Source organism: Dendropsophus ebraccatus, chromosome 2, assembly GCF_027789765.1.
Source record: "Dendropsophus ebraccatus isolate aDenEbr1 chromosome 2, aDenEbr1.pat, whole genome shotgun sequence".
In the NCBI taxonomy this organism is placed as follows: Eukaryota; Metazoa; Chordata; class Amphibia; order Anura; family Hylidae; genus Dendropsophus; species Dendropsophus ebraccatus.
In genome coordinates, this window is record NC_091455.1 from 142,220,634 (window position 1) to 142,246,315 (window position 25,682).

A 25,682-nucleotide genomic window follows, 5' to 3' on the forward strand; every position below is an offset into this window, starting at 1 on the left:
TGATCATATTTTTATATACTATACAATCTCCTTAAACAGATGCCCCTGTCCTCTCACTTGCAACTTCTGTAAGTAGTGAATTCACAATTACTGGTCCACTTTAAAGACCAAATTTTACAGGAAATTAAAGGGATTTATATCTTACCATTATTGTAAATATATTAATAATAGTGGGAAACACGTTTTATTGGAATAAAGTTGTTATTAGTATTAGGTATATGTGAGGTTATTGGTTCATTTAAAATGAATGATGACATGTTTTGATGAAATCCTGTTCTGAAGATCCTCCAGAATGAGAGGTGCTTTAAACTAATAAAAGGGTTTCCCAAGGAGAAAAACAGTAAGGGTATTTCATAAAGTTTTTTTTAAAGCAGAAAAGCCCTTAAATATACTATTATTACACAACTATTTGCCTGTGTAATCTTCTAGTAATCTATGTAGTTTTGTCTGTCAGCATCAGCATTGGACAAAGACATGATTTGCCATTTGTGCATCATTTGACATCTTAATATATAAAGTAGTAGTAGGATACCTTTCAATTTAAACAACTTGGAGTTAACCCAGTTTTAAACCTTAACTACAGGTTTATCCTTCACAAATGTTTTCTCTTAAACCTAAAAATTGTATCAGTGAATAAAAAGAAGTGACTGCTGCAGGCTTTGGACATAGTTCAATAAATAATAAAATATACTTTAACAGTTATAAAATATATAAAATAAACACGACATTAACAATCTGCTTGACAAAGCGGTGGTTTTAAAAAATTCAAAGCAATACTAAATTTTAAAGGGACAATTTAAATATTATTTTCAAATTGATGTTAATAGTTTCAGAGTTTTAAAATCTAACTTTACCACCACGGAAACTGTACAAAGAGGGTTGTAGTCCAGTTTTTTATCAAGTCTGCGGATTAGTTTCATCAACCACAAAGTGTTACTTGTGCCCATAAAACTGACTCTAATGAATATTGTTCTTAAAAAATAAGAATTTGAAACAAATACAAAATACCCCAATCCTTTGTTATTGCTAAACATTGGCACTCAAGTGCAAATGGTGGCCTTAGAGATTGGTCTTCTCAGGTTCCTTTTGTTAGAGAACGTCTCAAAATTCTCCACACGGTCATGATACAGAGATGAAAAAAAGTCTTATGTGTAAAGTGGAGTTGTGTATTGCTGGTCCATATGATGCTTATGTTATGTCCACAGGGTGTTTAGACATGCACTGCATCTCATATTAACCAGTCTGCATTGGGCTTGAAACGAATGGACATAATATTGAGGAGTTATTGCAATATATATGGCAAAAGCTCAATATATAATCCTGTGTTTAAAGCCTTCTTGGGCCACTCCAGTTGAAATATTAAAGCAGCAATGGACAAGAAGCTAGGTACATATTCAGTAACAGAGAGGTAACAACTTCCAAACTGTACATATTCTAGGGACTGACCTTTTAGGTGGCATTATGTCAGTGTGGTTATTGGCCAAATTATGACTGAAAAAGGTTATAGTGGCTGAGGTTTGCTTCATCTCTTCAAGGTTTAAGAACATGCTTGGCTGGAGTCCAGTTATTTGAAGAGGTTCAATGCTTTTCTCATTTATAGTTTCTTGCAATGGCATATGGTGTATGTGACCCTGTTATCTCTTAACTGCTCCATATATTAATGTATATATATTTTAGGCTTCAACTCACAGTCATACAAAGGGGGTCATCACGGCAGAGGAGTGTCGCAGTCCTTGGATGGCTGCATAAGGCCCCTGCTGAAAGTAATGGTGATACCTGGGCATATGGAAGGAAGGGAATGTAGGTCCACTTCCTTGCATGGTACTTGCAAGAGCTGTAGGTGTGAGAGGCATGCTTAGTCGGCTGTAGGGAGGAAGGGATCCTTGTATTGGGTGAGGGATTGGAGTGGCAAGAGAAGCAGTGCTAGTACCCAGTGCCGTCAACGCTTGTGGGTGTTGAAAACCAGAGAATCCAGTTGTGGAGGATACCCAGGATGTAAGCGACAGGTCAGATGTTGTGAAAGCCGATCCTATGGAACATTAAGACAAATATTACAATGCTTTAGGATTAGAATCTAAAATACAACACATTCTTTTCTATATTATCATTTTAAGTGTATCTCATCTTACCTCTGCTCTGTACCACTTGACCATCTTCACCCAAAACATCATCATCTCCTCCATATGTCCTGATGGGAGATCGTGCATATGAGTGTTTTTGTATAAGATTTTCTACACTTTCCCTGTATAATAAAACAGACATTGTTCAGTCTGAAAACGCACCTTAAGGCTGGGTTCACACACAGTATATTTCAGGCTGTATTTGGTCCTCAAGTCAGGTCCTCATAGCAACCAAAACCAGGAGTGGATTGAAAACACAGAAAGGATCTGTTCACACAATGTTGAAATTGAGTGGATGGCCGCCATATAACGGTAAATAACTGCCATTATTTCAATATAACAGCCGTTGTTTTAAAATAACAGCAAATATTTGCCATTAAATGACGGCCATCCACTCAATTTCAACATTGTGTGAACAGAGCCTTTCTGTGTTTTCAATCCACTCCTGGTTTTGGTTGCTATACAGCCTCACAAATACAGCCTCAAATATACATAGTGTGAACCCAGCCTAAGGGTACAAACCCACTTGACGTATTTGCTGCGTGAATCAGTCTTAAAAATAAGCAGGCAAAACGTAGGTTGGCTTTATACGATTGTTCTGCGTTAAAATACGCAATTGCGTATATTTGAAGCGTGAAGCTTGTTGTTAGCAAAGCATCAGTTGTTAAAATACGCAATTGCGTATTTTAACGCAGAACAATCGTATAAAGCCAACCTGCGTTTTTCCTGCTTATTTTTATGACTGATTCACGCAGCAAATACGTCAAGTGGGTTTGTACCCTAAATGTAGTGTACTAGTGGATAGAACTGTTCATTTGATTATGGTTATTTGTGCCCTTTTGTTGGGAGGGTAAATCTCATAATATTCTTAATATAAAAATACTACAGAAATAATATTTATATTAAGATGGAAATATTTTTATCTCTTGTTTCATTTTACTTAGGCCTTATTCACATGTTCCATGTTTCACATACAAGACAAATGTGGAAGGCCTGTAGTCTAATTTCCCAATACCGCACGACAGCGTCTCCATCGTTACATGTTCATACAGGTTCCTAGCTCCCAGCATCAAATTGATGATGCTGGTGTATGTGTGTGTGTGTGTGTGGGGGGCTACACTACAGGCCTTCCACATCCATATCGTCTGTGAAACACAGAACGTGTGAATAAGGCCTAACTATGGTTTAACCCACTACATCTCCATGAAGTTTGAATACGTATTTGTCTAAGATTGGTCTAAATTGTATTTTAATTGTGAGGATTTTAGTATTTTGGTCTTTTGATTAATTATTCTTCTTTGTTTTGGAATTGTTTTGTTTTCCCTAAAGGCCCCCAAACACCTTCAATAACCGATGGCCGTCAGGTATGTCTCCCGCCCTCCGCCCGCCCTCCCCATACACAGGAATTTATTTATTTTTTGTAAACAAAGAGGGAAAAACAGAGAATGCATCAGTAAGTAGGCATGTTATTTAGTGAGTATCTCAGTTTAAATTTTCATATATATTTTCTTAGCTCAGTTAATGCTGGAAAATATTGGACATTTAATTAAAACAATGATACAATTGGGCAGGAATTGTTTACAATTTGGTAAATTAAATTGGGGTAAATGACTCCTAATTTTTCTTCTGGAGGCTTCAGATAAAACCTATATATATTTATAATATAATATTCAATTAGAGCAGAATGCTGCAGTTTCTGTCATCATGTCGTAAAAAGACTCATTTTTTCCTCAGATTTTTCCTAGCAGAGATCCCTCAATGCTAGTTTCAAATAGGAGCAGATTCTAATCAGTTACAAGAAGCAATCCAATTACTCCGGGGTTTAGTGCACTAACTGACTCCAGACTAATTCAATTTGCTTCTCTAAAGATCAATTGATCTGATTTGGATTTTTCCCTAAAGGCTGTTTAGGGGAAAGGCTGTGTTAAACATTTGAAAATGAAACGTATAGGCCACTGCTGAGAAGGACTGTAGTGAAATATACACAAACCATTTATTCCTGCCGGTATAATTGACATATTAGATGCTTTCTGCTGTGATAGATTATACAATAGATGATGAACAGCTTCTACAATACTTGTCAGATGTTGTTTGCTTACCCACTAACATGACCCATTTCCATTTGCCTATTTGTAAGCCATTATCCAATTGTAGTAACCTTGACTGAATTAGTTTATAGACTGTGCCTTCCTAAAACTCCCCAAAATGGTTTAAAGTTAATAATAACTACAAACTCCATCATTTGTTATGATTTATTTCTTGTTCAGACCTCCTCGGATGTAAGCCAAGCATCATGTTAATTGGAAGTTAAGAAATTCATCCAGATGTTCACACTTTATTATTGTTTAAAAAATAATGGCCATTGTGTACACAACAATGGCTGTTGTTATGAAATACGGCTGTTGTTTTTACATAGTGTGAACATTGCCTTGATGAGTTTTGCAGTACTCCAAATGACTGACAAATGAATATGTGCATGTTGCTGTGTGTGTATATTTATGCTAAATGCATATTTGTAAGGTATTCTAAATTGATATCTGTAAGGTAGGCCTTCCTTCTGAAAAGCCCTTGGATTAAGGCATTGTTCCAGGAGGTGCTACATGTCTCAGATATCCAGGGAAGAAGAATATGCACAGCATCTCTCATTGAAAGGTAACTTTCCTTTCAAGTCGGTGTTCACTCTAGGAGTCTCACAATATGACCCCCTATATGCCAAGCCAGAAATCTCTCCAGAAGGAAAGAGTGCTATTTAGAGTAAAACATTGACATGAAGGGAAGGCGAGCTCTAAGTGGCATCCAAAAGTTTCTTTGCATTTATTTTTTTCCAGAATTCCCATTTGAGTAAGAATATCCTGTACACAGGACAGAAAGAGGTCTCTGCTAGGCCCTCCTGTGGCTGTCTGGCTCAGCAACTGTGCCAATAGAGTGCCAATCAAAAGGATCAATGCAATATATATGAACTGCATTGATATGAATGAACACTCTAGTGACTGCTCATACAAGTCCCCTAAGTTTTCAAAGTCTAAATAAATCCATCTCATAAGAAAAATTAAAATGACCCCCACTTTTCCCATTTTTCAAATTAAAAAAGGGAAAAACAAACAAGACTAATGTGCAAAAAATGGACCCCAATACAGCTCCCTAGTCAGAAAAAGTTTAGCGTGAACCTTAAGTCATTAAAAGAAACCTGTCACCCCAGACCCTGATACTACACAGCAGCGTGGAGACTGGGATAGGAGCTGACTGTGCCGAATCACACAGCAGCACACTAGGCAGGCTTGTGTGATCTGGAAACTGACGGCACATATATATATGTATGTATATTTGAGCTGTCAGTTTCCCTTTGCTCTTGGCTGCACACCTCCTGTTTACAGAAGGAAGATGTGCGGCCAATAGTGATACATAAAGCAGCATAAAAGATGCAATTAGCTGGGCGTTTTTACGCTCTTTAGCTAATCACTGTCACTTTTAGGCTACATACACACACTGTACAAACAACGGTTGCTCCTCCGTGAATGTCGATTGTTTAACGCTATCATCTGCTGGAATTAATGATCATTATCATTAATTCTGGCCATAGGCAGCTTTAAAGAAGGGCAGTTTACGGTGGAACAGCCGTTGTTTGTACAGTGTGTGAACATAGCCTTACATAGGCCGATTATTAGCCAAAGGAGCATTTCCAGCAATGCTCCTGCCCAATAGTTAGCCTATAAAAGGCCCTTAAGAATCAAAGTAACTAACAATAAATACTTCTGCTTAAGAGTCCAGTGGACAACCCTATTCAGTGATTAACCGCCTTCCATGTATATGGACAGGGCACTGTCAATAAGACTCCAACGCCCAGAATGAGCAGAGGTGTAAATGAATACATTACTAAATGTTGTGAGTCTGGCCCGTTGCATTTTTTGGTTTCAAGCATGTTACCTGCAGTATCTGCATTTTTAGTTGATTTTAAAGCTTTCTATTTTCCACTTTGCTGTCATAAAAGCAAAAAATGAAATACATGTCCATTATGTTCCACTATAGTGTTTGTAATTGACTGTATGATAAAGTATTCTTTCCATCATATATGAGAAACTGCTGACAGAGGGTCCAAAAGGAGCCCCTGATGGTAGTATGAACAGAGCTTAAAGTGACACTGTCACCCCCTATTTGCATTTTATGACTGCTCTCCACAGGTGAAAAGGGTAAATGTTAGAGCTTTCATTACATATTTTATATCACACCTCATGGTGCTTGTTCTAGTAAAAAGTTGTTTTTATCACCTGTGGATTGGTATATGTGGGCGGGGCCTTGCGGCCTATGTGCCACATTGCTCCGCCCCTAGCACCACTTAGCCCCGCCCCATCCGTGACTTCATCGCCGCATAGGCCCCACCCCCTCAGCAGCCATTGGAAGGGCCAGCCTAAAACTCTAGGCCCCACCTCCCTAGATTGTCCCACACCAATGGCCTCTGAGGGGGCAGGGCATATGCGGCGATGACGTCACAGATGGGGTGGGGCTAAGTTGTGCTAGGGGCGGAGCGATGTGGCACATAGGCCGCAAGGCCCCGCCCCCATATACCAGTCCACAGGTGATAAAAATGACTTTTTACCAGAACAAGCACCATGAGGTGTGATATAAAATAAGTAATGAAAGCTGTAACATTTACCCTTACACCTGTGGAGAGCAGTCAAAATGCAAATAGGGGGTGACAATGTCACTTTAAGATGCTTGGTAAGAAAAATCATTGTATTTTGTCAAATAGGATGGTAAAATATTTAAATAGTCATTGTCCTTGCTTTTAGTACGGTATTTACTATGACCTTTGTCTGATGTTTAGCTACTGACCTTTTAAAATAGAATAAACAAAAAGTCATATTTTTATTAAATCTAGTATTGACCTTTGTTGTTAATTGTGATAAAAGACAACAAGGCAATCTCTAGTAGTAGATAGAAGCTTAGATAATGTTGTACGTTTCTATCCATGGTGTCCAAGCTGTAACAGGAACATCATTATTGGTCTAAAAATATTCAAATTCCATGAGAAAATCTATGAATATTAAAATGACCATGGACATGATATTAAAGTTGTTTCCCCCTAAAAACATTTATTACTTACCACAGGACAGGTGATCAATGTATAATCCCAGCAGCTGGACATCTAAAATTTCAAGAATGGAGGTCCTCAAGTGACCTAATTAATGAAGCGGTAGTGCACTAGCGAGACCACTGCTCCATTCAGTTCTATGGGACTCTATGTTGTGGTACTGCTATAAAATCTCTTTTAGCTAGAAGGATCTCATCATAATAAGCTGATCACTGGGTGACTTACCGATATGACCTCTGGTGACCAGCTGTGATTTATAAAGGATCTCGGTATTATGCGATCAATTTCCCTGCAGTATCACCATGGGGACTTGTCACCCGCATTGTTTCTAAAATCGCTAAATGCACATATGCAAATTACTTGCTTAAGAGCATTTAGGGCGTTGCTCGGGGCCAGAGAGCAACGCCGTGACCCGCCCAGCCTGCCCCCTCTGTCCCGCCCACTATACATATTCATTAATGCATAGTGGGCTCTATACACGCTGGCTGCGCAGGGAAGCAGTCCTGTCGGAGATGGGCTGCTTCCAGCGCATGCGTGGATCTTCCGGGCCGCCGCCAATCCTCCCGGAGGTTCCTCAAGACATAAGTTTAGACGTAAGTTTAAGTACATACTTACGTCTTAAGGAACCTCCTGGAGGATCAGCGGCGGCTCAGGGGATTCACACACTCCGACGGGACTGCTTCCCTGCATAGCACCGTGTATAGAGCCCACTATGCAGTTATGAATATGCATAGTGAGCGGGATGGGAGGGGGAGGGCTGGGCGGTCGCGGGGATGCTCTCTGGCCCCGAGCAACGCGCTAAATGCTCTTAAGCAAGTAATTTGCATAAGAGCATTTAGAGATTTTAGAAACAATGCGGGCAAAGAGAGAGGTGAAAGTAATGGCAATATACTACTGAGGGACACAGCTACTGCGGCATATCAGCAGGTTCTCTGGGAAGAACTTGCTGATAGCGCCGCTTTAAGCATTATATGGTGGTCAATTAAATCAATTTACTTTCTGTGTAATGCATGGATATGCCATTCTTCCAGAATAACAAATGCTTTGTTTAGCCACTCTCTGCTTTGGTTACTAAATTAAGGTCATAAATGGCGGATCCCCTCTGTTACCATCTAATTCCAGGTACAGTGGTACCTTGGTTTAAGAGTAACTTGGATTAAAAGCGTTTTGCAAGAAGAGCTCACAGTTTTTTAAAATTGTAACTTGGTCTAAGAGCATTGCTTTGGTTTAAGAGCTCCCTGTACTGAGTGGGAGCAGGAGTGCGGGAGGGACATGGTCTACAGCACTGTACTCTGACCCAGGAAGTCTCCCTCACCTTCCAAATCATGGTAGATCCACTTCATGCTGGTGCCTGCATCAGGGGTCAGGACTGTGGAGGTAATCTCTTTATAGCTGTAACCCCTCTCTCCCCGGACAGAGAGCGCTGCATTTATGTGCCCACATATGTCCTGCTCATTCCTTCATACTCCCTGCAGTCTCTGTCAGCCCTTTTGTTTTCCATCCTCTCCATTCCTGCTATAATGTGCCTGCACTTACACTCAGCTATACATACTGCAGCTATAATCTGCCTGCACTTACACTCATCCATTCAAACTGCTGTATATAAAGTTTCTGTCACTGTCCTTCTGCACAGCTCTGTGATTCTCACTTCCTGATTGGTCCATGCTGAACACACATCTCTTCCCCATTGCTGTCATGTGACCACACAGACCTCTGACAGCAGCCCTGCTTCTCTATTCTAGCCTGTTGTACTACAATACAGCATTATAGGGATCTGCATCTCCATTCTGTATCTACAAACTGCTGCTGTTTTTTCAGGTTTATGCACTTACTATACATTATACACCACATGACGATTGCTATACTGTACAGTAACTGATAACATCACATATTCAGCTGTTTCTCATTGTTTGTTTCATCTGTTCTACATGTTATTCAGAATAAAGAAAATCATTATTTGGGGTTGTGGTACCAGTTGTCTGCATATCAGTGATATCAAAAATTGGCTTTGGTTTTAGAGTGGATTTGGATTACAAGCACAGTCCTGGAACGAATTATGCTTGTAAGCCAAGGCACCACTGTATTTGTAAATAAACTTATTAAACCAGGTGACCCCTTTACCTTTGGATTAATGCTGTTTACACTTAAAGGGGTTATCCAGCATTAGAAAAACATAGCCATTTTCTTCCAGAAACAGCCTGACTTTTGTCTCCACTTTGCAGTTTTGCAATGCACTTGTATTGAAGTGAGAGGAGCTTTATTGCAAACCACACCTGAACAGGCGCTGCCTCTGGAAGAAAATAGCCACCCCTTCAAATGAATATTTCAGTAATTCCCCCCTAAAATTTAACTGTGCAGATAAATAGAAAAAAAGAAACTTTTACTTACCCCCTCCCTATCCAGCTGCTATCTCTATGTCCCCAGTGGCTCCAATCAATAGCAATAGGCGTGACACTGCTATTGCTATTGATTGGCTGTTGGCTGGTTCTGGGCTTTTTGGCTTTGCCAGTGAACAGGGTAAGTAGGGGGTGGATTAAGGATACCATGGGCCCCAGGCTGTTCAGAAATTGTGCCCCCCCCACTAACCACACCCCCTATAGCCCTGTCCCCACTTCAATAACCTGTGCTCTCATTGGTTGCCATTGGCAACTGCTTCTCTCCTCCAATAACCTGGAACTCAAAACCTATAATAGAGGAAAAAAATAAAGCTGACACCAGACAGAGCCCAGAAGCCGCCTCTACTTGTACACATGCAGCTCCTCCACTCTGCAAGAGATGCTTGAGGGCAATCTCACTGGGCCCCCCTGGAGGTCAGGGCCCCGGTTGGTAGCCCAGATTGCCCTCATTATAATCCACCTATGGAGCTAAGTATAAGTGTTTTTTATGCAGCAAGATATGGGGCCATGCAAGGCGAGATCTGAGCTAGTTTGCAGTGCCTTTAGAAAGTATGAATAATTGCGCGACTGGGCTGCACAAACAATCACTGTATTGTTTGTATGGACATTAAAAAGTGTTGCAATGGTCTATGGCAAAAATTTTTTACTGCTCCTCGGCTGATTACTGACACGTTTACATAGGCCGATAATTGGCCGAAAGAGCATTTCCAGCATTTTTCAGCCAGTGTAAAAGGGCTACCCGCCCCCCCCCCCCCCCAATTTAACTGCACTCTAAACATACTTAAATAGAATAGAATAAAACTTTTTATTTAAAACCCCTTTGAAAAGGCTGTATTAAAAAAAATTCATAACAGTAATGTTTTATAGAGTGTTTAAAAAAAATGATATTTTAATACATTCAAAGTGTAAAAGTAGAAAGCTGAGACGCGAATATATTTTATCTTATCATATAAGTGCCCCTTACCTCTCAATATCAGTAAGCCTAGATGAGTCCCGGAATCCTTTAGCGAAAGGGTTGCTGTCAATTTTCAGCTTGGTTATCTATAAAGACAAGGTCATACTATGATTCCAAGTTTAGCAAATTAGCATATCTCCAAACAAAACTACATCAATTAATATCATAACATCTCACCCTCTTTATATCATCTCTACTTTCTGTCACTCTTACTTGTATGAGGGACAGTGCACACCAAAATGACTATTCATATGTCATGTGCCACTCATGCAGGACCATTTTACACAATATGCAAAATCACACCTGGATGGTTTAATGAAACTATTCACAAACACTAGAAGACCACATAGGCTGTCACAGCTCACCCTATATCTCTCCCATCCAGATTTATTTTGAAAGAATTCTATCTTTATTGTTGCCATTATTACAAACTCTGAGTCTAACAAAACTAGTAGAAATGTCTTATATCGTCCAATGGCCAGCGCTACATTTATTCTCTGTGGGGCTGTAAAATATTGCCAATATTCCCTAATAGGTGATTATCCACAGGGGCTGTTATGCAGGCACCTGTGGATAATCACAGGTACCCCTATAGAAGTCTAGCTGCAGGCACCCCTATATATATATATATATATATATATATATATATATATATATATATATATATGTATATATATATATATATATATATATATATATATATATATACTGTATATATATATCTATCTATCCAGCAGCAGGTGACAAGCCACGGACCCCCAATATGTAACACAGTTCACTTCCATCTTCTTCAGCCACTGTTCACCCCTATAATTGTCAGCTTTAGTTCACCACTATAATTGCTAGCCACAGTGCCAACCACTGCCCCTTCTATGATCGAGAACAATAGTTCCCCTTGTAATTGCTACCTTAAAGTGACTCTGTACCCACAATCTGCCCACCCCAAACCGCTTGTACCTTCAGATAACTGCTTTTAATCCAAGATCTATCCTGGGGTCCATTCGGCAGGTGATGCAGTTGTTGTCCTAAAAAACTACTTTTAAACTTGCAGCCCTTAGCCAAACTGGCGTGGCCTAGAGTGACTATGCATTAGGCTGGCACAACCTCTCTGTCCCTCCTCCTCGCTCTCTTCATCATTAGGAATGCTCCAGGCAGATTTTCTACTATTCATCATCTGTGTAATCTGTGTAATGTCACATGAGTTGGATCGTTAAGGCACATGTGCAGTTTTCACTGCAGAGGAATAGGAAAAATCCTGTCAGTGGCATTCCTAATGATGAGGAGGATGGGGAGGTGGGATGTAGGGGTGGTGCAAAATTAGGGCACAGATACTCTAGGCCACAGCAGTTTGGCACAGGGCTGCAAGCTTAAAGAGTCACTGTCGTTTTTTTTTGTTTGTTTTTTTGCAGAAATCAATAGTTCAGGCGATTTTTAGAAACTTTATAATTGGGTTTATTAGGCAAATATGCCATTATCTGCATTTAAAAAGACTTTTCCCAGGTCCCCCCTCCCTCCTCTTTTCCACTCACTGCAAAATATCAGGAAATTGTGACTTGTTGCATCAGACACAACCCTGTCTGTTCTCGAGAGAGGGGAGGGGGGACATGAGTCGGCAGCGAGAGTGGAGAACAAAGGATTACAGGCACAGAGCTGGGTGACAGCTGTATTCAGAGGTCAGAGAGGTCAGTGCTGACTGTCAGAGGAGATAGCCGGGTCATGTAGTTGTAAATTAACTCTTTGTTGTCCTGTTTTGGTGTCTCATTTCCCTCTCTCCATAGGAGAACAATGAAGACAGGGGGGAGAGCTTCAAACTGCTTTTTCATGATATAAATTCATTTTTTGTCTAATAAACCCAAATACAAAGTTTCTTAAAATTGCCTGTACTATTGATTTCTGCAAAAAAATTTTTAATGACAGTGACACTTTCAAAGTTGTTTTTAAGGACAATAACTGCATCACCTGCTAAAGGGCCCCGAGGACAGATCTTGGATTAAAAGCAGCTATCCAAAGGTACAAGTGGTTTGGGGAGGACAGATTGTGGGTACAGAGTCGCTTTAAGTCTCAATAGTAGCCTCAGCCACAGCCCTCCATATAACTGTCAGCCACAGCCCCCACAAAATGGCTAGCCACTCTAGCTGTACGAAAATACATAGAGCTGTCATTCCTATATTGGAACAACAGATCTGTAGAAGATGGCTGCCGCTCTGGGTAAGTTAACCCATTATATGCCTGTTGTCAAATCATGACAACATCATGTAACAGGTTTCAGTGGGGTGAGGATGTATACTGACCTGATCTGAATTCCCACTGTGAGTTCTATGTTTCTGATCATCTTCACTGCAATTCTGGGGGCCTTTTAAGGCCTCCAGGATTGCTATGGATAAGCCTCTACACAGCCATGTCAAAGTGCTGACATAGACAATACACTGCACAGTAAATCAGAAGATCGCTGGGTAATGTACACTAGTGTACAGTAATGTATACTAGTGTAAAAGCAAAAAAAAAAGATAAAATAAAACAGCAAAAAAAAATATATGTATTTCTACCACACAGTGCACACTGTAAAAAAAAAAAATAAAGTCATAAAAGAGAACAAAAAGACATATATGTATTTTAAACGTAATATAAGTAAAAACTGCACATCTTCCCAGAAAAATGAGCTCAAAACCAGCTCCATAATACAAAAGATAAGAACTCTATGGCTCTTGCAAGGTGGCAACAGTGTTTGTTGTTTTATTCCGGAAGATAGTTTCTATTCTGCCAACGTAGTAAAAGTTAAAAAAAGAATACCAATTTGGTATTGCCGTAACTGTAGTGACCCAGAGAATACATTTATTATATTACTTTTAACGAACGCTGAATAGCGTAAATTTAATGTTTGAAAAAAGGAAAATAAATGATTTTCCCCAAAATTTTTAATGATATTTTTTGTAAAAACACACATGCTAGTGACCAAATTTTGCCGCTGATATAACGCACAATATGTGACAAAAAAGAATTACTAGCATACGTTTACGCATCCTAGAGCTATAACCACATTAAGTGAGACAGGTCAAATTTTGAAAAATTAGCTTGGTCATTGGGGCCCAAACTAGCTTCAGCACCAAGGGGTAATACAGTCAGTGTTTTAAATCACAAATTTGGCTTTTACATTCTCTCTAACTTTTCCCCTTTTTTCCCCCCCTAAAAGATGGAAAGGAGAAAAGCATAGATTCTTTTCTGGAAATGTTCTAATGCTAGATTTTGTTTGGTATGTCCAACCTGTCAGGCAATAACTACAAATATCTATCAAAAGCCATCTTTAAGCATGGCTGTTGACCCATGCTTCAACTCTGTCAAAGTGGTTTGACTGTTCAGATTGAAACCTGACCTTTAAATCCTAAATTATGAGATAGTTTGTTGAAAGTGTAATGTGTTTATCCTTTATCCAATAAAGAAAAACTAAATTAAATCAAATCCTTAGCAACCGCAGTGAAAAGGGCAGAAAATGTACTTATTCTAATGATTTATGAATAATGGTATATTTGATCTGGGGGAATGTGTATGCCTAACCTACAATATTCATATACGCTTAAACATTGATAATGCGCTTTGGCATGACTTCATTATAGGAAATAAGAAAACGCTCAAATAAGGGGTTGTTGCTTATAATTTGTTGCCCATATCTATCAACACCCCTTGATCCAAAACACCCCTTTGCCACATGCAGTATATGATGTGATATCTGAACAATTGAGAAGACAGCAATATAAAACTGGCTTCCCCAAAAATCATGCATGTCCGGATTGACAACATATGGATGTTAGTTTAACAGGAGTAGCATCTGGTAGCTCCTTTACCCTCAGCTGTACACATATATATGTAGAAGAAAGTGCATTGGGAGAACCTCCTGTTCTTTTCTGGCTGTGCATTCTTTTATGCACAGCCAGCTTAAAGGGATACTCTGAGGGAGACATAAAAAACCAGGGAGGGCAGGGGGTTGTGGGAACATAACAATCAAGCTATACTTAAACCCTGCAGTGCTACTACTCACGGTGACCCAATGGTTCCTGTATCTCCCAATCCTGTGATGTCACAGCACTGCTCAGCCAATCAGTAACCGAGGTGGGACATTTCTGCAGTCACTAACTGACTGAGCAGTTAATTCCTGTGGGGTCGTGACAACTCAGGAATCGAGAGATACAGGAGACCAGTGGATGGTCAAAATAAAAAATCTTTTGATTGTTGAAGTGTACTTATCATTATAACTTTCTAAACCTATATTAACAGTACATGTGATTATAAAGCATATATGCAATTTACATTAATTTTTTTATAGTTATCATGGAAAACATGGCACTTCCTGTATTCTGACTCTTTTTTTTTTCAGAGTCTACATTCAGGAAGTCCCATGTTTCCCAGATTATCTGTGAGCTCATAGACAATGCAATTAATTGATTTATATACACATAGAGCAATGTCACTCTGTACTGGCTGGGACTTCATGTATTTAGTCTCTTTTTTTCAACCAGCATTAAAAAGCTGCCTTCAGGAGACTGGACCTGGATTTCAAATGTGTATAACTTTTTTTTTACAGCATGATAACAGCAATTTAGATGTTGAAAGATAAAATGACAGGTACACCTTAAGTTCCCACCACTCACCTAACCTGCTTGGTTTTTAAAATTTGGCTGGAGTATCCCTTTGAGCACAGATAACAGAGAAAAAGGATAAACTGGTAGGGACAATGGAGGTCAGTGGAGGAAGATGGGAGAACAAAGCTCTAGAAACAAGGCAGTTACTAAGGGCCAGAGTGTATTCCTGGGAAATACATCTGTCACACTTTATCACATTGGTGCCAGCCCAAGAGACTATAGCTGTAGATGGGCAAAGAAATAGGCTAAAAAGGGTGAAAATAACAATGGAGTTTTCACATGGATAGTGTTACGAGTAGAAGGGTGTATGACACAAACTTTATTTTTCACATTTTGTGTGATAAGTCTCTTAAGTGTAAAGCTTCTTGTGTACTCTGGTACAATACGTTGGGCTTACCAATTGGTTTTGATAGGCTGTAACAGCAGTAAAGACTGTTTCTTGAAAAATAAATGTCCTGAATTCTTCTGATTTCAGATTCAGCAGAGAAGCTGTGTGGTCCTTTTTCTTGATGATATGCACCCTTGGCTGGTACTTGTGCATGGAGTTCAGGATGATCTAAACCAAAAGAATGCAGGAGACCACATTTGTTACTGATGGAGTATCAACATTATTTTATTCCTATAACTTTAAACTGTGTAATATAAACTTTTAAACTGAGTCAATATAACCAATTTAGAGAAGTTAAACTATCTAGTATAGTCAGATAACAAGCCCTTTGAGCATAAATAAAATATCATTATAGAAATTTCAGGTAATTTCTCAAAATTCTGCCTAATTGGCTAAAGAGTTACACAGTTTCCATGAGTCCCATACTAGTAGTATCCCCTAGTTGTAGCAGAACACAGTTAAAATGTTGTTTAAAGGGGTTGTCCCACAATGACAATCCCTGTCTATATGCTTTATTAGGCTTTTAAGAGTCAGACGTAGCTCTCCCATTTGGAACTCCTCTCTTATTCCAAAATGGATAGCCACTCTGTAATGTGGCTCCCTGCCTACTGCATCATATGGAACACATGTTCACTAGTGTCTTCACAAAACATCTATTATAAAAGAGATTATTCCAAGATTAAACTTTATCACCTATCCCCAGGGTAGGTAATAAGTAGTTGATTATGGGGGTCCAACAGCTGGGACCCACACCTCTCATGAGAACCATGAGAACAGGGGACCCTTGTAAGCATACATTATGTGTTCCAGTCACTCGCTGAGGGCCTGCCCATAGAACCTGCCCAAGATAACCAAGAGCTGTACTTCACTATCTCTGTTTGTGGACAGATGACAAGTTTTAATCTTGGGATATGCTCTTTAACTTTGACTGTGTAAATGACTCTGTTTATGAATGTTACCTTTGTTGCACTTATGAAGTGATACAAATAAATTGCTTTCAGAGCCTATAATACTGAAATTTCACAAATTATCAGTAACAAAATTCATAACAGGGGACATAGTTTTTATGGTTACAAATGTTTACGTTGAAAAAAATCTAAAGACACATGTTCTGAATGCTTGACAATTATCAAAGACACAGCATTATCTGGGCTGCTTGTAAAGCTGTCCATGCTTCTTCCTCTCATCATATCACACATGTGAATGGCACTATCCTCTTCTTTTTTTTTAATCTGCCCCAGCACTTGTGGCTGGATGAGTAATGCAATCTTCAGTCATGGTGCTGATGTTATTTTGGGGCCTGCACTGTATGTGACCTTGCTCTTACTGTTTAGAAATGTACACACTTACATGACCATGTTGGTCCAGTTCATTGTTTGTGAGCTTGACTTTCTCGAAGGAAACCATTTGCTTTAGCAATTGCTCACCGGTAAATGGAGAATCTGGATGGACATATAACCTGCAGTAATAGGAGAGTTAGAATGTATACAAAACGCACAAATCCAAATCTATTTGTACATGCACAATTCTTTACAGATCAACTAGTTATTTTACTTTCCCATTGGTTTTATCACAGCAACGGATAACAAAAGAGTCCCAGAAAAGATTCTGATTTATAGTTCCATCTACTGTATTTATTAAATACATAAAAGCTCCCTCTGGTAGATACCACAGGATACAGAAAAAAGAAATAACCAAGGGATGATGATAGAAGCCAAAATTGATCATCTATATAGAAATACACTGAAGTGTTAGGCTACATTCACACACTTCAGTATATTTTCAAGGATGAAATTTGTGATCTGCAAATTTTTTATTTGCAATCCACAAAAAAATCATTCGTTGTGTATCTGTAGTGTGCTCTGTATTGTGGTCCGTATTTTGTGGATCCGCAAATTAAAAGTGTAGTTAGATGGCAAGCTAAAAATGAGCTTTGTGATGTCACAAAATGCGGATCTGCGATTGCGGATGGTTTTGTGGATTACAATGTGCTCTCCGCAAATTAAGCACTTTCCCATAGGCTTCTATTGGAGTATCTGTACTGCAATTGAGGACCGCATTACAACCTGTCCTATTTTTTGGGGTTGTGGATCAGCAAATTTACAGGATGTATGAATAGCACCATATAAATTAATAAGTTGCAAAGGATTCAGTATTTGCTGATCAGCAAATACTGATGAAAAATACGGATGCGTGAATGAAGGTACACTCCCGTGTATTGTGTTTGCTAAGAATTTGACACTGCAGATTTACATAATTGGGACTTTTAGAACTTACCGAGCCGGTAGAGGAGGATCTGCTTTTCCTGCTACAAGCCAGGAGGATCTGTGATAGGCATATCTGTATCTCTTATTGTCAACTGGCACTATGTCCATTAGAACTATGTATTTGGCATCAGGATCCACACCTGAAAATGACACCCTGATTGTGGGAAACATCCGCCTAGAAGGGACAAGACACATAAAAAATAATAATGGTAAAAAAGATAGTTGTCATGATACTAAAGTGTACCTGTCATGAAACAAAACTTTTGATATGTCAGGGAGACATATCTTGTTCAGACCTTAAATGATCAGAGGAATGAGTGGTCATCTTCCCGTTCTGTGTGCCCCATAGACTTCCATTATGTGGCCATCTCCCTCTTGTGCGGATTTCTCTATGCCAGTTTTCCTGAACACTCAGACCTTGACCGATCAAAACTTTTGACATGTCTCTCTGACATACCACAAAAAGAAAAAGTCCAACAGCACCTGTCACAAAACGTGTGCAGAGAGTGCCCCTTACTGTAGTAGGAATGGGATGCCCATCAGAGGGTCTCCAATTCCAGTTGAAAAGCCTTAAAGATCACAAAAACATTTGATCCAACAGCATTCAGTAGTGAAGATGGTAAATCTTTATTCAAGCAACATACACAGTGGCAACGTTTCGACCCACCAGGGTCTTTGTCCATCTTCACTACTGGATGCTGTTGGATCAAGTCTTTTTGTTTCTCTGACAAATCAGAAGTTTTTTTTTTCATGACAGTGCTTCTTTAATACTACTACAAATAGGTGAAAACATAGACACTGCATTCAGATCATCAAAACATTTCTACAGCAAATTTTCCAATAGAACAGAACAAAAGAAAGTCAGCATCACTCTATCAGAGAGGCTAGAGGGCAATGAAAACATACATTGTAAAAAAGGAGAAAAGCAGCACTTGCCAGCTTCAAGAAAACTTTATTTATTTGCAATTCAATTAAAACAAAGCCAGAGAGGAGGTTCAGAAGAAGAAAAGCTTCCTTTTTGGAATCTCCTGTCCTGCATTTTATTGTAATGAAATTACAATAAAATAAAGATTTTTCATGAAATGGTGAGTACTGCTTTTTCAAGACATATTTCTACAGCAAAGCTTATCATAGTTTGGGTACACAACAGCAATTTCCTTATAGATCAATACTTGGTACATTATTAATATTACTTTTATCTTTACTGTACTTAAAAAGAATTACTGGAAGATACATAAATCACAAACAGCAACTCAAAGATTTTAACACACAGAAAAGATAAGAGAACTAAATATTTTTGTCTTATCCATATTCCATTCCTCTTTAGTAGAGATGAGTGAATCTCGGCATTTCTTTACCGGTGGCTGAAAAAGTTGGATGCAGCCCTAGGGAGTCCTGGAAAACATGGATACAGCCTAAAGGCATGACCACCCAATATTTTTTTTTAGTCGTTTCACATTCGTTTTTTCAAACTAACAGCTATTGTTTTAATCTAAGCCATTATTTTGAAATAACAGATGTTATTTGGCTGCGAAATGATGTCCGTAAAATAAAGGCTGTCAAATGTCCAAAAAGAAATCTTATGTGGTTATGGCCTATGGCAGAGCATTCGGGTTTGGGCAAACTCAAGCGTGCACATGCTAAAAGTTCGCACATCTCCATTCTTAAAGGATGTAAATAAATGATTATTATATTATTTAGATACCAAGTCTTTGGTATCTAAAAGTAGTACAGATAGAAATTAATTTTGGAGGCAAAATAATTTTTTCCACATAGAGCCATTTGATGTTGGACACTTTGGCCCCTTTAATACTTTATATTTTTTAAATTTAAGTTATCATGAAAAGTGTTTTTGCTCTCACTCAATTTGTCTCTGTCAGTCAGTATTTGTATTCAAAATCAAAAGTGCAACAGACAGAGAAAAATTATAATGGAAGAAGGACTTGCACAGTTTCTCTGTTTTCAACCAACTCCCATGTGCGAACATAGGCTGAATGTGTATAGATATGTTTAGGTTATGTTCAGAGGTATAGGGACATCCCTCTACTCTACTGCACAGTCTGATTACATGTTAGCTTATAGGCTATTAGCTGATTTTCAACACGGCATCAAAAGAAAGTGATAACTGTATACACTTAACCAACACTTTCATCATAAAGTAAATGAAAGAAATCTATTTTGATGGATGTAGAGTCTCATCAACAGACAACAATAAATGTATCTGTTCTGCTGTATTGCAGGCATAGATTAAGAAGCTACTCACTCATCTGTTGTTATTCTCAGAGGTGTAAAAACCTACTGTAAACTACCCCAAAAATATAGGAGCCATTTCTCAATGTTATTGCCAGAAAAATGGTGTATGAACAATGGATTCTATTTACTAATGTATTTGTACAATTTGTGATCAATTACAGACATGTTTGCTATTAAAAGGGTATGTCTACAAAGTTGAGATATTAGGTCACAGAATAGTTGATGTGTTACAGGGTAAACCTGGCATAAAGGTTTCTCTCTAGCTTGTGAGATACTGTATGAATAACAGGCCCTGCATCTGTTCCAAATGGCAGTGGCATTGCAGCAGGATTATCAGTGTTCTCCAGATACCATAACCTTATTTTTTTATATCTGGTTACAAAGCAGTAACTCTGACATGGTAGCTTCAAACAAGAGGCTTGACTGCGTCAGTGCATCTGTGCCACATCGTACACTATGGCGCATGTGCGAGCAGATGAAGAGGAGAACTACTGATTGCAGCAATATGAATGAAGAGGAGGCCGGGAAAAAGGAAGAAGAGGCAGAGCCTCTGCGGATTAAAGATAGTCTTTTTAGCCAAACCAAGGCACCGGGAGCAGTTTGGAAAACATGACTGGGAAGGACTTCATCTAAGCTGGTGGCCAATACCCAGTTTGGGGGTGGGGGTAGCTGATTACAGTATTGTTTTAATACATGTATTCTTCAGCTGAACTGAAGAGTTTAATTGTAGGCGGTAGCAGTAGCACCATGGTCCTGGAGTTTGAGGGGGCCTAAGGGCCCCTCTGCCTTTATGAAAGACACTAGTATTATAACTGCCACAGGGCAGGTGGGGAGCCAGTTACAGATTTCGCATTGGGGCTCAGAAGCTTCAGTTTACACCTCTGTTGGTGTGAATGATAATAATAATAATAATAATAATAATAAACCTTTGATATAGTAATTGCTGCATGAGGTGTCTGTACAGTATGTGAAGACAATAGTTTTTGCCACACTGATTTCTTGCACAGCGATTGATGCATCAAATTTACTAAAATAAAATTATATCTTTGTGATTTTTCAATATATGGACCCCACTCACAATTTTCTGATATATCTCTAAGAAGATAGAAATTGTCACACATTCACTTTGAACAAACAGAACATTCAGTATGATTGACAGGGGCATTCATATACTGAGATTTGGAGGCGTCTCTGTATATTCTTCTATTCTTTTGGTTGTATCCACAAGCAGCTCTTCGAATGATTAGCTCAGCTACATAAAATCACAGCTTAAAATAAGGGAAGCCTGTGTGTCAAGCCTAGCATGTCCTATATCTGTTTTAAATTATATAGTATCAAATTAACCAAATATCCTATTTAATGTGGTGAATCTGTACACAAATATTTATAGCATTGTGTAAAGGGGTTATCCAGCAAAAATCTTTTTCTTTCAAATCAACTGGTTTCAGCATATAGATTTCTAATTTACTACTATTTAAAAATCTCAAGTCTTCCCATACTTATCAGTTGCTGTATGTCCTGCAGGAAGTGGTGTATTCTTTTCAGCCTGACACAGTGTTCTCTGCTGACATCTCTGTCCGAGACAGGAACTGTCCAGAGCAGCAGCAAATTCCCATAGAAAACCTTTCATGCTTCTGTAGCTATCTGGCAAATATTTATTTGACTGACAGCTATTTCTCCTGATCTCCCCACACAAATAAACATTCAGCACAACCAAATGTTCAAGTGTTCTCAGTGAGAGAAAGACAGCTCTGATGGTGGCTTATCTCTTAGAACAAAGTGATGGGAATTTGAAATCCAACATGCCTGATCTGTCAGGGAAGAGTCAGCAGGCCCCCATACACTTTAGGCAGTCGATTAGCCCCACCAAGGATAATTGGACCAAAGGCGGCCATACAGCTTCAATATCTGTTGGCCAAACGATTGCTTGGCTGACTGTTAATCTTTCCCATACATGTAAGTGTTTGTTTGTTCATTAAGGGGGATAGGGCTAGGTGGCAACCAGACTGATTCAGTAATTCCCAGAACAAAAGGGTTGGATATATATATAAAAGCTGAAATAGAGAAACCATCGAAATACTTGATAATATGTCATAGATAAAACAAAAAAATTAATTTTATTTCATTAGTTTAAAAATAAAAGGGCTGCTAAATCATCTACTGCATAAAATTATTAAAAGTGGCCATACAGGAACCAACAGTGCACTCCGTAATTATAAGTGGCCTTTTTATTAGTTTAAGGTCTCCGCTCTAATATATATATATATATATATATATATATATATATATATATATATATATATGTATGTTTTTCACTGCAGTTACAGAGTTGCTATGACATTTTTCTTCCACTGTACTGGAATTGCATTCTACTGAAATTAACCCCATGAATTGGTCTCATTTCTCTAAAATGTTGTCGTATTTCTTTAGTCTTTTGAGGAAATGTATGGACAACTTAAAGAAGCTTTCATCTCACTAGGAGGTAAGGATTAGTAAGCAAAAATGGCCAGCCAGGGGAAAATTTCCATGTACAATGCTGAATCTTATGTGGGCTGTACAAATTGTGTGTAATGCATATGCTGTCATTTTTATTGCTGGATTTTATTTGTTTAATGTTCTGGACCTCCAAGATAATACACATATGTTTCGGAGTGACCATTAAATAAATGCAATCCATTGCCTTTCAATACCTATTGCAACATGGGACAATGTGTAGCCTGAAATCAGAAAAAAACCTTGCATATATATATATATATATATATATATATATATATATATATATATATATATATATATAATATAGGCAAGGTTTGTTTTCTATATATATTAGTTGATAATGATCATCATTGTAACTTGATTGATAAATTTTAATATACAGATTTAGCTAGAAATTTGTTTTATCTGTTCTCAGACCCAAAAAAATCTCACCTGCCAGACTTGGTAATGATCATTTCTGTTCCTAAGTCATGGAATTTGTCCCAGAGCTCCTTGGTTTCCAAACTGCAAGAAATCTTGGCCATCTCTTCGCTGGGGACAATGGGAGTAGTAGGGATTAGTGGCTCTGTACACAGAGTAACAGGGCTGCTGCTGCTGAAGTCCCCATGAGGGTCCACACTGGATATGTCACCCAGAGGCTGCCCACATGATGACTTCTCCACAAATTGTTCTAACACAAAGGAAAAGGAAATATATAAATGAGTGAATTAACCAAGACACCAAGAAACAGTCCTGGGAAGTCTCTCTATCATTTAAAAGCAATTGAATGTACTCGGCTGGAGATGAGAAAGATAAAACTGTGCATTAGTGTCCATTCATGTCATGTCATTGAGGGACATCATGTATAAAGTGTAGTGAAAAGTATTACAGTAACATGCTGGTAGGACATGATATGCAATAAAATATTCCTAAGCAATCATTGTACTAAAGAGTTAAGTAGGACCACTGACAGCAGAAAAATGGTATATAGCTATTTTGTTACTTTTGAGGAAACCATATACATATGTACACACACAATCATATATATATGTGTGTGTGTGTGTGTATCCGAAGATAGATAAAATACTTTATTTAAATCTTACATGTTTATGTTTGTCAATACTTCAACCTAACAAATATGCTAAATGGTAAAGCTCAAACTAAAATTAAGTATTTTAAGTAGTTAACATTATAGCTGTTGTAAAAAAAAAATCCAAACATATATATTTTTATTATTTACACACACACATTCACACCTATTGTGTGTGTGCATTATATATATATATATATATATATATATATATATAAAATGAGTGTGCGTGTGTTTGCATGCGTGTTTGTGTATGCAACATATTCTGATATCACCTTTAAAATTCGTAGAGAAAAGGATGTGTAAAAAGATATTTATTCATATATACTATCCCCCATTGGAATACATATATGTGTGGAGAGTTGCATTACAATGTTCCCTCTGTGCACAGGTTATCACGTAGCACGGGAGCGGGATGAGCGATTCTGTTTCTCGGATCTTATAAATGGGCACAAGATTTAACCAGTTAGAAATGTATTTTAGTGCAATACTGTATATACATTATTTAGTGTGTGTGTGTGTGTATATATATATATATATATATATATATATATATATATATATATATATATATATATATATACACACACACACACAATCACATATAGATGCAGCAGTGCCCGGACCCTAACCCCAGCCCTTTCCCCTACACGAGCTTCTATTCTCCCGATTTATAGCGGGTTATTTCGGGCCCGAATGAAACGCATCTATGTGTATTGGTGTATAATGTATCGTTTCCCTCTTGGTTAGAGGCGGCAGTTCCCAGTTGTGGGAGAAGTTGGGAGCGGGCTGGTGGAGTGTAGCCCAGGCTTATAGCAGACCCCGGCAGCTTCTCAGGGAAAATAATGCTATATAGCATGAGGGCAGTGCTGGGGCCACGTACAGCCAGCCACAGGGTGCTACACTACATGCTACATTATGTATAGGAGCCCCGGGAGGGACACGGCCACTATACTTTGTATTAAACTGGGTAAAAGCGTGGGGAATTTGTATATAGATACACACACACACATATATATATATTTGGAGATATATATATATATATATATATATATATATATATATATATATATATATATATATATATATAGTCGCAAGCTGACATAGTATAGGAGACAAGACGTCCATGTATACCTGTATGTACTTTCTGTCACTCACCCAGCGGCTTGATGGTACTCTCGGTGTCCTTGTCCTTGACTGTCCCGCTAGACATGATGGCCGCAATGGAGAAGGCATTAGCCCTGGAGGAGAGCTGCGGCTTCGGGGAGGCGGTGTACTCCATGCTGTACTGTGTCTCCAGCAGGAGCAGAAGCAACAAGTAAGGTGAGGCGGCGGCGGCGGCAGGCCGGCACCCCCTTCCCGGGCTCTGTGGAGGGGCAGCAGGCAGCAGCACCCCCTTCCCGGGCTCTGTGGAGGGGCAGCAGGCAGCAGCACCCCCTTCCCGGGCTCTGTGGAGGGGCAGCGGGTGCAGCACCCCCTTCCCGGGCTCTGTGGAGGGGCAGCAGGCAGCAGCACCCCCTTCCCGGGCTCTGTGGAGGGGCAGCAGGCAGCAGCACCCCCTTCCCGGGCTCTGTGTAGGGGCAGGGCGGGCAGCAGTAGCTCTAGGAGCAGCACATGGCTCTGGTTGGGATGGTGGCACTATGTGGAGACTACTGCTGGCAGGAGCCGGGTGGGTCTGCAGCTGCACTAGCTGGAGTAGTGTGTGGACTCTCTGCCTCCCCTTCCTTAATTTGATGGCCACACAGATCCTATCTCCCCCCTGGCCAATTGGAGCTGTGGAGCGTCACATGTGCTGGATCCAGCTGATAAATGCCTGGGAGGTGGTGGGCACAAGGGGTGAAGCTTGTAGCTACTTCATTATCATTCTTAGGACTCTGCTCCCTCACCATCCACTGCCATTCCCTCATACAATTAGGGGGTGGGGTGGCTTCAGCATGTCCACAAGGAGGAGACGGGGGAAATTGGAACCTTATTGTCATTTCAGGATTATTTCCAGAAGTGGCCTAAGCACTAGC

The 25,682-nt window shown here is 39.2% G+C and overlaps 1 protein-coding gene across 1 annotated transcript; it reads right to left on the minus strand.

Moving 5' to 3' along the window:
• Positions 1–1,596: 1,596 nt before the first annotated feature.
• On the minus strand, positions 1,597–24,992 carry TBX20 (T-box transcription factor 20). The gene is made up of 8 exons (XM_069958415.1): positions 24,826–24,992; positions 23,031–23,268; positions 17,860–18,024; positions 16,933–17,041; positions 15,592–15,750; positions 10,570–10,646; positions 2,130–2,242; positions 1,597–2,029 (listed from the first exon to the last, which is right to left on the minus strand). The coding sequence occupies exons 1-8, from the start codon at positions 24,947–24,949 to the stop codon at positions 1,692–1,694; spliced, it is 1,323 nt and encodes a 440-aa protein (XP_069814516.1). The 5' UTR covers positions 24,950–24,992; the 3' UTR covers positions 1,597–1,691.
• Positions 24,993–25,682: the final 690 nt, after the last annotated feature.